Genomic DNA, 13870 nt, shown 5'->3' on the forward strand with positions numbered 1-13870 from the left:
TACCCCTGAGCACCAGAGAGCTGCTGAGGCTGGAAGAGACCTTTGAGGTCAGCAAGGCCAACCCTTACCTAACTCTGCCTTGACCACCACTGCTTCCTGTCCCTGAGCACCACAGAAGTCAAGGTTGGAAGAGACCTTTGAGATCATCAAGTCCAAGCATGGACCCAGAGCTCAGACCTTGGAGATCATCAAGTCCAAGCATGGACCCAGAGCTCAGACCTTGGAGATCTTCAAGTCCAAGCATAGACCCAGAGCTCAGACCTTGGAGATCTTCAAGTCCAAGCATGGACCCAGAGCTCAGCCCCAGCACTGCCACCACACCATGGCCCTCAGCACCACATCCATGCAGCTGTGAAACACTTCCAGGGATGGGAACTCCATCACCCCCCTGGGCAGTCTGCTCCAATGCCTTAGATCCTGGACTCATGGAAGTGTTGGGGTTGGAAAAGCCTTCTGAAGCTCATCCAATGCCAGCAGCAACCCAACAGCATAGACCATCAAACCACGGCCCCAGGTGCCATGCCCACAGGTTTCCTGGGCACCTTCAGGGATGGGCACTCCACCACCTCCCTGGGCAGCCTGAGAACCCTTCCTGGCAAGAATTTGCCTCCTCCTGCCCAGCCTGACCCTCCCCTGGCACAAGCTGAAGGTGTTCCTTGGACTCTGCACTTGTGCCAAGGCAGCCCCAGGCCCACTTGTGACCATCAAATCATCTCCTGCAGCTGCTGCAGCTTCAGCTCGAAGCCTCCTCAGCCCCTCCAGGACTCACCATGTTGGACAAAGCTACTCTGTCCTTGGGGACCACCAGAGAGATGTCAAAGGTTGCCTTGATTGCAGGCTCGTCCCAGCAGGGGAAGGCTCTGCGGGCATCAGTGGCCTGGAAGGAAGCAAAGGCAGGGTCAGAGAAAGCACACAGGGGGGGGTCCTGAAAGCACACGGGGGGGGCTGAAAGCACACAGGGGGGGCTGAAAGCACACAGGGAATCGTTCAGCTGCTTTTAGAGGCTTGGAGTTGGAGGGGGCAGAGCTGCAGCAGATGGGGGGGAAGAGCTAAGTGGGGAGTGGGCAGAGCCGCAGCCGGGGTGGGGGCAGAGCCGCAGCCGGGGGGGGCAGAGCTGAGTGGGGAGGGGGCAGAGCTGCAGCCAGGGGGGGCAGAGCTGAGTGGGGAGGGGGCAGAGCTGAGTGGGGAGGGGGCAGAGCCGCAGCCAGGGTGGGGCAGAGCTGAGCGGGGAGGGGGCAGAGCTGAGTGGGGGTGGGGCAGAGCTGCAGCTGGGGTGGGGCAGAGCTGAGTGGGGAGGGGGCAGAGCCGAGTGGGGAGGGGGCAGAGCTAAGTGGGGAGGGGGCAGAGCCGAGCGGGGAGGGGGCAGAGCCGCAGCTGGGGTGGGGTAGAGCTGAGTGGGGAGGGGGCAGAGCCGAGCGGGGAGGGGGCAGAGCCGAGCGGGGAGGGGGCAGAGCCGAGCGGGGAGGGGGCAGAGCCGAGCGGGGAGGGGGCAGAGCCGAGCGGGTAGGGGGCAGAGCCGAGCGGGGAGGGGGCAGAGCTGCAGCCGGGGCGGGGGCAGAGCCGAGCGGGGAGGGGGCAGAGCCGAGCGGGGAGGGGGCAGAGCCGAGCGGGGAGGGGGCAGAGCTGCAGCCGGGGCGGGGGCAGAGCTGAGTGGGGAGGGGGCAGAGCCGAGTGGGGAGGGGGCAGAGCCGCAGCTGGAGTGGGGCAGAGCTGCAGCTGGAGTGGGGCAGAGCCGAGTGGGGAGGAGGCAGAGCCGCAGCTGGGGTGCGGTAGAGCTGAGTGGGGAGGGGGCAGAGTCGCAGCCGGGGGGGGCAGAGCTGAGTGGGGAGGGGGCAGAGCCGCAGGCGGGGAGGGGGCAGAGCCGCAGGCGGGGAGGGGGCAGAGCCAGGCGGGGAGGGGGCAGAGCCGCAGGCGGGGAGGGGGCAGAGCCGCAGGCGGGGAGGGGGCAGAGCCGCAGGCGGGGAGGGGGCAGAGCCGCAGGCGGGGAGGGGGCAGAGCCGCAGGCGGGGAGGGGGCAGAGCCGCAGGCGGGGAGGGGGCAGAGCCGCAGGCGGGGGGGGGCAGAGCCGCACCTCGAACTGGGTGACGGCGGCGTAGCGAGTGTCGCCGCCGGGGGTGGTGTACTTGCTGCGGTAGAAGCCTTTCATCTTATCGTTCAGCTCCCCCACGAAGTCGATCTTCAGCACCCCTGTCCCTGCCAACACCAACGGGAGGCTCTCGCTGGCAGCTGCCCTCCCTCTGCCCTCCCGGCGGGGCTGAGCCCGGGGCCCTTCCCGGGCATCTCCCCCCAGGGGCTGGGCTCTGCCAGCTGCTCTCGAAGCCTTTGCTCCTGCTCCTGGTAGCCTCTGCAGGGCTCTCTGCAGTCTCTGCTCAGCTGGGGAGCCCCAGACTGGATGCAGGATGCCAGGTGTGGTCTCAGCAGGACAGAGCAGAGGGGGAGCAGAACCTCCCTGGACCTGCCAGCCACACCCCAGGACACCACTGGCCCTCTTGGCACACTGCTGGCCCGTGGGCACCTTGCTGGGCACCAGGGCTCCATGAAGGCCTTCAGCCTGCCCTGGTGTCTGCTCCTCCCCAGAGGCAGGACTCCACACATGCCCTGTCTGAAGCTCAAGAGGTTCACCTCTGCCCAGCTCTCAGTGGATGCCAGCACAGCCTGATGAGGGTTACCCACCCCCTGCCCAGGTCCTTACCACCCTGAGGGGCCACCCAATGCCCTCATCCAGGAAGGCACTGAACGAACCTGGAGCCAGTCTTGGCCCCTGCTGAACACTACTGGCCAGAGGCCTCCCGCTGGACTCTGCACCACTGCCCACAGCTGATCCACCTCCTGCTCCCATCCCCTGCCCCACCTCTGGGCTCACACCAAGAGCCTCTGAGTTCACACCAAGCAAACCCCAGCAGAGGATCCCAGGCTGCAACTCCAGAGGCTCCCAAAGTGACTCCCCCAGGAAGCACTGCATGGAAGCTCAGAGCTGTCCTGCTCCACTGACTGCAGGGGCTGAAGGAAGGAGGAAGCAGGACCACAGCTGCTCACCTTTCTGGAGGGTGCTGGGGAAGGAGAGAGCAACCTTTTCATCCTCGTTTTGGTAGTTGAAGCCTGTGGCATGTACCTCTGGGAAGACAAAAGCAGATGGGTTTGGTCAAAAGGAGGCCCAGAGATGCTTCTGTAACTCAGCAAGGCTGAAAATGAACTCCATCAGCTGAGCCTCCCCAGGTGGAGCTGCTGAACCTGCCAGTGAAGAGAGGTTGGGGAGTTTCCTTCCTTCCCTGGAGGCTTTCAAAACCCACCTGGATGTGATCCTGCTCTGGACTGGATGATCTCCAGAGGTCTCTTCCAACCCCTACCACTGAGTCTGTGACTCTGAATGGTCCAGAGGACAGCCTGGGGACCACCCCAGCAGGTGAACAGTGCCCTGGGGGGGTCAATGCTGCTCTCCTCCCCAAGCAGACAGTGAAGAGGGTGAAGTGGAGCTGCTCAGCTCATCCCAGTTCCACCATGCAAGCAGCACAGTTCAGCCCTTGTGGCTTCAAGCAGCCAGGACTGGTTCAAGGACTGGCTGAAGATCAGAGGGGGTGGAAGGGACCTCTGGAGATCACCCAGGGCAGGTCACACAGGAAGCTCATCCAGGTGGCTCTGGAAGCTCTCCAGAGGAGGAGGCTCCACAACCTCTCTGGGCAGCCTGCAGCAGGGCTCCAGCACCCCCCCCCCAGCGAGAAAGCTTCTCCTTGTGTTGAAGCTCTGCTCCACCTTGCACCCACTGCCCCTTGTCCTATCTGCACACCCCCAGCTCCCCCAGCCCATCCTCACAGCAGAGCTGCTCCAGCCCTTGCATCATCTTGGCAGCCTCCTCTGGACTCTGAGGCAGAAAAAGGAGACACTGGGAGAGCTGAGAAGAAGCTCTTCAGGGGCACAGCAGTGCTGTACCACAGAGCACCCTGAGCTTGGGCTTCCCAGCCAGGCAGGGCAGAGCTGAGTGCTGCCTGCATGGGTTAGGATCACAGGACGTTGGGTGAAGACCTTTGAGCTCCTGGAGCCCAAACCATTCTCTACCAGCTCCTCTTGGCTCATGGAGGCTTCATTCTGCTCCCCATCCCTAGCTTCCAACTCGGGGGGGGGGTTGGATCCTCAAAGAGCAACTGCTCCTAAGGTGTAAGGCAAACCAAAGCCTTCAGCCCTCTCCTCCTCCTCAAGCTCTGCCTCTCTGGAGCTCCAAACCCTGACTCCCTGCTGTCTTCAGAGCCCAAGAGACAACAAAGCTGCTGTTGTGTGATGGAACTGACCTGGCTCAGAGGGGGGGGGGGACCTAAATACCTGTGGAAATTGCTGTCAGCCTGCCTGGGAGGAGCCCTGCTGCTGCTCAGCTCTCAGTCTGTGGTCAGAGGGGAACTGAAAACCTGAGCAAAGGCTGATAGAGATCAGCAGAAGGCAGCAAAAACTCTTGCACACCTCACACCCCACACCCCCCCCCCTCACCTCCATCTAGGGGGGGGATGTAAAATGATCACAGCAAACCCAAACCATTTTTATCTTCTTACAGCTTCTAATGGAAACAATCTGAGAGCAAAGCCAAACAAAGGGCTGAGTGCAGGAGCAGGGCTCCAGGCTCACTGCAAGTGAGACAGGCAGGACAGCAGCACGCAGAGCTCCTGCCAAGGCCTGACAGCCACTATCAAGTTTCCACCTTCTCCTCCTCCTCCTCCTCCTCCTCTCCCAATTGGGAAGTTCTCCTCAGCCTGTCTCAGTTTGGAGCTCCTCTACTGCTTGATAAACTTTTTAACCTGCCCTGGGAAAGACACAGGTAAAGGGTGGGGAGCAAAGCAGTGCCCCCCTACAGCCCAGCAGGCAGCCAGAGGGGTGTGGGCAGCAGGGCAGGAGAGGAGATCCTGCCCCCAGGTTCTGCTCAGACCTCACCTCCAACCCTGCCTCCAGCTCTGCTGTCACAGCAGAAGGAGGACACAGAACCACTGGAGGAGGTCACAAGGATGAGCCCAGGGCTGGAGCAGCTCTGCTGTGAGCACAGGCTGAGGGAGCTGGGGAGGAGAAGGCTCCAGGGGCAGCTGAGAGCTGCTGCCAGTGCCTGGAGGGAGCCTGCAGGGAGGCTGCAGAGAGACTTCTACTGAGGGGGTCTGGAGCCAGCCCAAGGGGGAATGGTTTGGAGCTGAGGCAGAGCAGGGTTCAGATGGAAGTTCTCCTTGTCCCATCACCACAGACTCTTCTCACCAGTCCCTCCCCAGCTCTCCTGCAGCCCCTTCAAGTACTGCAAGGCTGCTCTGAGGTCTCACTGGAGCCTTCTGCAGGCTGAACCCCAACTCCTTCAAGCCTGTCCCCTCAAGGGGAGGATCTTCATCCCTCTGATCATCTCCATGACCTCCCCCACGATCATCTCCATCCCTCTGATCACCTCCATCCCTCTGATCATCTCCATCAACCTCTTCACCACAGAATCATGGAATGGTTTAGGATGGAAAGGACCTCAAAGCTCAGCCAGTTCCAACCCCCTGCCCTATACAGGGACATGTCCCACTAGAAGAGGTTGCCCAAGGCCTCATCCAAGCTGGCCTTGAACACTTCCAGAGAGGGAGCATGCTCCACTCTGTGCCCACTAGCCCTTGTCCTGGCACTGGGGGCACCACTGCCAACAGCCTGGCCCCACTCTCCTGCCTCCCACCCTTGATGTATTGATCAGCATTGATCAGCTCCCTCTCAGGCTGCTCTTCTCCAGCCTAAGCAGCCCCAGGTCCCTCAGAGCCTTTCCTCCTCCCAGAGGTGGCCCAGTCCCTGCATCACCACAGGAGGAGCTCAGAGGCTGTAGAGCAGCTCAGAGGCTGTAGAGCAGCTCAGAGGCTGTAGAGCAGCTCAGAGGCTGTAGAGCAGCTCAGAGGCTGTAGAGCAGCTCAGAGGCTGTAGAGCAGCTCAGAGGCTGTAGAGCAGCTCAGAGGCTGTAGAGCAGCTCAGAGGCTGTAGAGCAGCTCAGAGGCTGTAGAGCAGCTCAGAGGCTGTAGAGCAGCTCCAGCAGCTCTTGAGTTGCTTTTTCCTCCCCAAAGCCATGCAGCAGTCAGAGGCCTTTTTATTTCCTCATGCAACTTGCTCCAGACTCTTCTCTAATGTGCAAGTGATTAACTTCCAACCTTGCAGTGCCAGAACTCTTCCAAACTTCAGCAAGCTGCCAACATTTTGCCTCCTTCTCCTCAGGAGCTTTTTTGTGTGTGTGTGTTCCATGCTGTCAGGAATTCCAGGCAGTTGCTTTGTGTTTAACTGCAACTGAACAGCTCTGGGAGAAGCAGTCCTCTGCAGCTCCAAAACAAAAAGTATTGTTGAGGTCTTTTTCCCTGCTTCCTCTGCTCTGGATTGAATTATTGGGACTGAAGAGCAGTCAAAAGCCACCCAAAAAACAATGAGGTTTGGATCTCTTTTTAGTCTTCCCTTACAGAAGAGGAACTACAAAAGGCTGCTTTGAGAGATAGACATCAAGAGGGGGAGATGAGGATGCAAAGATGCTCAGCTTTGGCCTCTGGGCAGGCAAAGATGCTCAGCTTTGGCCTCTGGGCAGGCAAAGATGCTCAGCTTTGGCCTCTGGGCAGGCAAAGATGCTCAGCTTTGGCCTTGTGAGCACAGATGTGAGTTGAGGGTGGTCTGAAGCTGAGACAGAGCAGGGTCAGGCTGGAGCTGAGGAAGAAGTCGTTCATAAGAAGAGTGGTGAGAGCCTGGCCCAGGCTGCCCAGGGAGGCTGTGACTGCCTCCTGCCTGGGGGTGGAGCCTTTAAAGGACACCATCAAGGTCCCATTCATGTCCCACCAGACTCACTCAGGCAGCTGGGCTGGAGCTCACCTGAGTTAACTAAACCCAGCTGCTCTGGGTTGATATTTTGGGGTGGTTGGCTCTGGGCTGTGCCTCACACTCTCCTTTTGAGAGCAGTTATACAATTCCCAGCCCAAAAGCTGGGCACAATAGGGGCATTAGGAAGGGACTGACTTGATCTCTATCAACAGGTGCCAGCAAAACCTCTGCCAACTTTCAGGCAGTTCTCTTTCCAAAGCCATTACACCAGTTGGCAGCTCACCAAGCTGAAAAGAGAGGCTTTTAACCCCTCAAAGCCTGAGGAGGATGAAGAGGCAACAGCCAACAAGTGGTTGTGATCCACCAGGTTGAGAGCTGAGTGCCTGTGCTCAAGGCTGTGTGCAGAGCTCCATCTCTAAGGGCTCTCTGGAGAACCAGAATCCAGCTGAAGCCACAGAAATTCACTTTCAGCCTGCTCCAGAGCTTCCAAAACCAAGCCCAGGGTCTAAAGCAGAGCTGAGAGAGCTGCAGGTGCTCAGCATGGAGAAGAGGAGGCTGAGGGAAGATCTCATTGCTCTCTACAGCTCCCTGAAAGGAGGCTGGGGCCAGGTGGGGGCTGGGTTCTTCTCCCAGGAGGAGAGGAAATGGCCTCAACTTGCCCCAGGGGAGGCTTAGGTGGGACATGAGGAACAATTTCCCCCCTGAAAGGGTTGTCAAGGTGTGGAAGAGGCTGCCCAGGGCAGTGGCAGGGTCCCAAACCATGGGGGAATGTAGAAGCTGTGCAGGTGTGGTGCAGAGGGTGGTGGACTTGGTAGTGTTGGGTTAATGGTTGGACTTGATGCTCTTAAAGGTCTTTTCCACCCTCTCTGATGAAGCTCTGCTATGAGTACTTAGAGGTTCCAAAGACCTCATCTCCCTCTTTCTTTCTGGCCAGATACACAGCTGGAAAAGGATGGGGGAGGGGGGGAAAGAGAGGAGGAAAGCAGCTCTGAAACCAACAGAGCCAAGCCCCTAAACCAGAGAGCCTCCAAGTGCAGAGATCTGAGCAGCAGGATCTGCCTTTCCCTCTGCTGTGACTGAGCAGAGACTTCCCTCCTCAGTCCCTTTCTTTGTTTTCCATTCACTTCCACTTTCCTCAGAGCCAAAACAAAGCCTTAAGGGCTGGTGTGGGCCTGTGGCACAGGGGTAGGTGGAGCAGACTCCAAACATGCTCTTGCTGTTGCTACCACTCTGCTTATCACCTCCTTACACAAGAAACAGCTCCAGCAGCACTTAGCAACAGGCAGCCAAGTTCAGCCCCAGCTCAGGCATGCAGGGCTGGAGGACAGCACCCAGGGAACAGGGCTTGCACCTTGCCCTGTCCCAGTGGCCTGGCTTCAAGCTCTGGGGAATCCTCTTCTCTGCTGCCCTCTCCTGCTGTGGTTCTGTTTCCTGCTGCTGTGGCTTCTGCTGCCCTGTAAGGACTCTGCTCTTGCACAGCATCTGCACAGCAGGCTGGGGAGGGAGTGCTGGGAAGGGCTTGCAGAGATGAGATGGTTTGGAGCTGGGGCAGGGCAGGTTCAGGTTGGGCAGCAGGAGGAAGTTCTGCACTGTGAGGGTGGAAGAGACTGGAACAGGTGCTCAGGGATGTGGCTGAGGCCTTGCTCCTGGAGACACTCAAGGTCTGAGCTGGTGTGGGCCTGGGCAGCCTGCTCCAGCTGGAGGGGTCCCTGCTGCCTGCAGGGGGTTGGGCAAGGTGACCTTGGAGTGTCCCTTCTGCCCCACTGCAGTCTGGGCATGGGTAGGTAATGAAGTCTTTGCTTCTAAGGACTCTGCTCTGCCCTGCTGAGGCCACAGCTGGAAGCTTGTGTCCAGCTCTGGAGCCCTCAGCTCAAGAAGGCTCTCAGGGAAGTGCTTGAGAGAGCCCAGCCCAGAGGCACAGAGCTGCTGCAGGCAGAGAACATCTCCTGGGAGCACAGCTGGGGCAGCCTGGGGTAGAGGAGCCTGAGGCTGCCCTCATCCCTCCTGCTGCAGCTGTGCAGGGCTGGAGCCAGGCTCTGCTCAGGGGTGCCCAAGGGCAGGGCAAGGGGCAGTGGCTGCCAGCTGCAGCAGAGGAGGTGCCACGGGAACAGGAGGGGAATCTTTGTGCCTGTGAGGGTGGCAGAGCCCTGGAGCAGGCTGCCCAGAGAGGCTGTGGAGTCTCCTGCTCTGGAGACACTCAGCCCCCACCTGGCTCAGCTCCTGTGTGCCCTGCCCTGGCTGCTCCTGCTCTGGCAGGGATGATCTCCAGAGGTCCCTCCTAAGCCTACCACAAAGTCAGCTTCTCAAACCCTGGGGTGATGCTGCAGTCCAAATGGGTAACTGCTGGGCAGCAGCAGCAGCTCCCATCAGGGATTCCATGGATGAAGGCAGCAAAGCTCCCCCAAGAGGAGGGAGCTGAGCTCCTACCTTCGTCCCCCTGCGGCGCGTAGGAGGCTGTGATGATGTCGATGTCGGCGCAGTTCATCACGATCTGGTTGGTTGCCTGCTTCACCTGGAAGAGAAATGTCAGCATCAGCAGCAGGGAGCCACAGAACCCTGGGATGGCTCAGCTCGAAGGGGACCTCAGAGATCATCTGCCACAAGCAGGGACAGCTCTCAGCTAGGCTCAGCTGCTCAAAGCCTCGTCCAGCCTTGGCCCTCAACACCCCCAGGCAGGAGGCAGCCACAGCCTCCCTGGGCAGCCTGGGCCAGGCTCTCACCACCCTCACACTCAACAGCTCCTTCCTCAGCTCCAAACCATTCCTGTGCCAGGCTCTCACCACCCTCACTCTCAGCAACTTCTGCCTCAGCTCCACTCTCAGCCTGCTCTGCCTCAGCTCCAAACCATTCCCCCTTGGGCTGGCTCCAGACCCCCTCAGCAAAAGTCTCTCTGCAGCCTCCCTGCAGGATCCCTTCAGGCAGCTCTGAGGTGCCCCTGGAGCCTTCTCTCCAAGCTGAACACCCTCAGCTCCCTCAGCCTGTCCTTATACCACAGATCCCCCAGCCCTTAGCTCAGCTTTGTGGCCTCCTCTGGACTCTCATCACAGCTAAAACCCCAAGTCCTTAACTCAATCCTTGCCCAGGGAACCCTCAACACAGCCAAGAGAAAACCTGGAGCCTTCCCCAGCCCTGCCAGGCTGCACCCCCTCAGCCTGTCCTGACAACAGAGCTGCTCCAGCCCTTGCATCACCTCAGCAGCCTCCTCTGGACTCTGGACATGATGTTCCCTACTCCTCCAAGCTCCCTGGAGATGCATTCCCACCTCTCTCTAACCTCAACCCCCTCTCCCTCCACCTCCAACCCCCTCCCTCTCTCCACCAGCAGGCATTTCAAACAATGTAGTGTTTCAAGAGGTAAAGAAAGCCAAAGATCCTCCACTGTCTGCTCTCATTTGTTCCAGAACATGAGGATTTGAATCGTGTTCAAGCCAGCCAGGCCCTACTTAACACCCTAAATTATTTAAAGGGAAGGAGCTGCCTGTTAAAGACTGCTCTGGAAGCTGACAATAGGCCCTTGTAGGTGCCTGGGGAGCCAAGGCCACTCCAACCAGATAAAGCCTGGAGCTCAGCTTGGAAAAGGAGCTCCCAGCAGCCTGAAGAGGGGGGGGAAAGACTCTTTGAAAGCTAAACTTCCATCCTGGAAGCCTCCATCAGGATGGCAACCTGCAGTCCTGCCTTGCCAAAGCTTCCAAACAGCTGCAAGGCTTTGCCCTTTCCCATTTCCCTGCCTTCCCCCTGCCAGCTCTTGGCTCCAGAGCACTCTTTGCTTCATTTCACAAGTGGCCAGCTCCCAGGCTCAGCAACACACTCAGCCCCTGCCAGCTCTTCTGTCTGGATGCAAGGCCCTTGAATAGAGAGGAATTCCAATTAAATATCAATTAATTACCAAAGGGCTAAAATATTTGGGAACTCAGCTGGGAATTATTTAGAAACTTTGGGTTGAAACCACTCAAAGAAAAAAAACCCAAACCAAACTCACAAACCCCACCCCAAAAATGCTCTGCTTGGAGGCAGTGATTCCCCTGCCAGGCCAGGAGACACTTCCTAGCAGCAGTGGTGGGAATAAAGCAGCAACAATTCCTCCAGCAAGCAAGCAGAGAGGTTTGAGGCCAAGGGCAGGTTCTGCACTTTGGCCACAACAACCCCAAGCAGCATTGCAGGCTGGGGCCAGAGTGGCTGAGAGCAGGCAGGCAGAGAGGGCCCTGGGGGTGCTGGGAGAGAGGAGCTGCAGAGGAGGCAGCAGTGCCCAGGTGGGCAGCAGAGCCAATGGCAGCCTGGGCTGGCTGAGGAGCAGTGTGGGCAGCAGGAGCAGGGAGGTTCTTGTGCCCCTGTGCTCAGCACTGCTCAGGCCACCCCTGCAGTGCTGTGTCCAGCTCTGGGCTCCTCCATTGCAGAGAGCTGCTGAGGTGCTGGCAGGTGCCCAGAGCAGGGCAGCAAGGCTGGGGAGGGGCCTGGAGCACAGCCCTGTGAGGAGAGGCTGAGGGAGCTGGGGGGGTGCAGCCTGCAGCAGAGGAGGCTCAAGGCAGAGCTGATTGCTGCCTGCAGCTGCCTGCAGGGAGGCTGTAGCCAGGTGGGGTTGGGCTCTGCTGCCAGGCAGACAGGGCCAGAAGAAGGGGCCCCAGGCTGAAGCTGTGGCAGGGCAGGCTCAGGCTGGATGTGAGGAGGAAGTTCCTGGCAGAGAGAGTGATTGGCACTGGAATGGGCTGCCCAGGGAGGTGGTGCAGTACCCATGGCTGGAGGTGCTGAGGCCAACCCTGGCTGGGGCACTGAGTGCCATGGTGTGGTTGGTTGGGCAGGGCTGGGTGCCAGGCTGGGCTGGGGGAGCTTGGAGCTCTCTGCCAGCCTGCTGGGTTCTGGGATTCCATGATGAGGCCTGGACCAGCCTGGGCTGGTGGGAGGTGTCCCTGCCATGGCAGGGGTGCTGGAACTGGCTGATGTTGAAGGTCTCTTCCAACCCAACCCATTCTGTGACCTTCAGCAGCCCAGGGCCTGAGTGTCAACACCTTCATTAGAGGTGAAGCTGAAGCAAGACTCTTCCCACCCTGCCACCAAGGAGCTGCTCCCCACAGGGGAAGCAGCCACTCGAGCCAGGCTGACTGCAGGAATGGTTCCTTAGTCACTGTGTACATAAAAAGCAGGTTCAGGTCTAGGCAGTGATAAGAGAGGCTTAAGAAATTCCCTGTGTGACTGCAGAGCCACAGCAGCACAGCAGCCCAGCCAGGCTAAGCAGCTGGCAACCAAAAGGCTAAGACAGGATAATCCAGGGAAAGCCAACCCCCAGCCCAGCCCAGAGGGCAGCTCACACACAGCTAACCTGGCTCTGGACTTTCCTCCTTGAGCTCAGGCCCCAGCTTTGCTCCTGAAGCAAGCAGAGAGCCACAAAATTGGTCTGGGTTGGAAGGAACCTTCAAGGTCAGCCAGTTCCAACCCCCCTGCCATGGGCAGGGACACCTCCTGCTAGACCAAGTTGCTCAAGGCCTCATCCAACCTGGCCTTGAACACCTCCACAGCCTCCCTGGGCAGCCAGACTGAGAGCAGAGCAGACTGAGGTTGGATGCTGCACCTTAGAGCTGCCTGCCAGGTCCTGAAGTGGGCTACAAAAAGGCTGCAGCCTGGGCCAGGCTCTCACCACCCTCACACTCAACAGCTCCTTCCTCAGCTCCACTCTTAGCCTGCCCCCCCTCAGCTCCAAACCATTCCCCCTTGGGCTGGCTCCAGACCCCTCAGCCAAAGTCTCTGCAGCCTCCCTGCAGGATCCCTTCAGGCACTGGCAGCAGCTCTGAGGTCCCCCCTGGAGCCTTCTCCAGGCTGAACCCTTCCAGCTTCCTCATCCTGCCCTCACAGCAGAGCTGCTCCAGCCCTTGGAGCATCTTTGTGTCCCTCCTCTGTGCTCCATCCTCCTGAGGAGGAGAGGAGCAAGGCAGGGATGGGCAGCACCATGCTGCAGCCCCACTCAAGGGCTCTGCAGAAGCAGTGAGGGAAGGGATCCACCCAGAGGGACCTGGACAGGCTGGAGGCTCAGTGCCAACCTCCAGCAGGTCCCTGCCTGTGCTGAGGACTCCAGAGCTGCCCCCAGCACTGCAGGGAGAGTCTCAGCAGGGCACAGCAGAGGGGCAGGATCCCCTCCCAGCTCCTGCTGCCCACCCTGCTGAGGATCAGCCCAGGCCAGGGCTGGGTTGGAGCTGCAGCAACACAAACCTGTTGCTTTTGCTCAGACTCTGGCAGGATGAATCAGAACCCAAACAGCTGCTGAGAGGAGGCAGACAGCAGGAGAGCAGCTCTGCCCTGCAAGAAACCTGCAGCCCTTCCAGCTGCTTTGAGCTGTGGCAACTCAGCACAAACCTCCTGAGCCCCTTGCACACCCCCAGCTCTGCACCAGCTTCTGAGAGGGAAAACCTCACCCAGGAACCTCCCAAGGGCATCCAGAGCAGAGTTGCTCTGAGCCTTGTGGAGCCTCAACTTGAATATCTCCAGGGATGGAGCCTCACTACCTCCCTGGGCAACCTCTGCAGCGTTGCAGCAGCCTCACAGAGTCACAGAATGGTTGTGCTGGAAGGGACCTGCAGAGCTCATCCAGGCCAACTGCCCTGCAGGGACATCTCCACCAGAGCCCAGGCTGCTCAAGGCCTCATCCAACCTAGACTTGAGCACTTGGGAGCCTCCAGAGCCTTCCTGGGCAACCTGTGCCAGGGTCTCACTGTCACCAATTCCTTCCTCGTGTCCACAACTAAGTTCAGTTTAGAATCCTGGAGTGGTTTGGCTTGGAAGGGACCTGCAAAGCTCATCCAGTCCAAGCCCCTGCAGGCAGCAGGGACACCTCCACCAGAGCAGCCTGCTCAGAGCCTCACCTTGAGCACCTGCAGAGATGAGACCTCAAGCACCTCCCTGGGCAGCCTCCTGCAGTGCTGCAGCAGCCTCCTGGTGCACAACTTGGTCCTCACATCCAGTCTCAGCCTGCTCTGCTCTCACTGCAGACCTCTGCCCCTGGGCCTGTCCCTGCAGGCCTTTGGGAACAGTCTCTCTGCAGCCTGCTTGGAGAAGTTGCAAAGGTTTGGGTTTGATCAGAGCAAGAAAAGATTTGCTGCCCAAAC

At 59.3% G+C, this 13870-nt stretch overlaps 1 protein-coding gene across 1 annotated transcript in view; it reads right to left on the bottom strand.

Annotated features, from left to right (window-relative positions):
* NPEPPS (aminopeptidase puromycin sensitive) overlaps window positions 1–13870 on the bottom strand; it is a 51773-nt gene that overhangs the window by 27177 nt on the left and 10726 nt on the right. The window contains exons 2-5 of the mRNA XM_064174691.1: window positions 9208–9292; window positions 3037–3114; window positions 2072–2193; window positions 770–877 (exon numbers count right to left, since the gene is read on the bottom strand). Of these exons, the coding sequence (XP_064030761.1) occupies window positions 770–877; window positions 2072–2193; window positions 3037–3114; window positions 9208–9292 (393 nt within the window). The remainder of the gene's footprint in view (window positions 1–769; window positions 878–2071; window positions 2194–3036; window positions 3115–9207; window positions 9293–13870) is intronic.

The sequence above is a fragment of the Pogoniulus pusillus genome, chromosome 40 (assembly GCF_015220805.1).
Source record: "Pogoniulus pusillus isolate bPogPus1 chromosome 40, bPogPus1.pri, whole genome shotgun sequence".
NCBI classification, from domain to species: Eukaryota; Metazoa; Chordata; class Aves; order Piciformes; family Lybiidae; genus Pogoniulus; species Pogoniulus pusillus.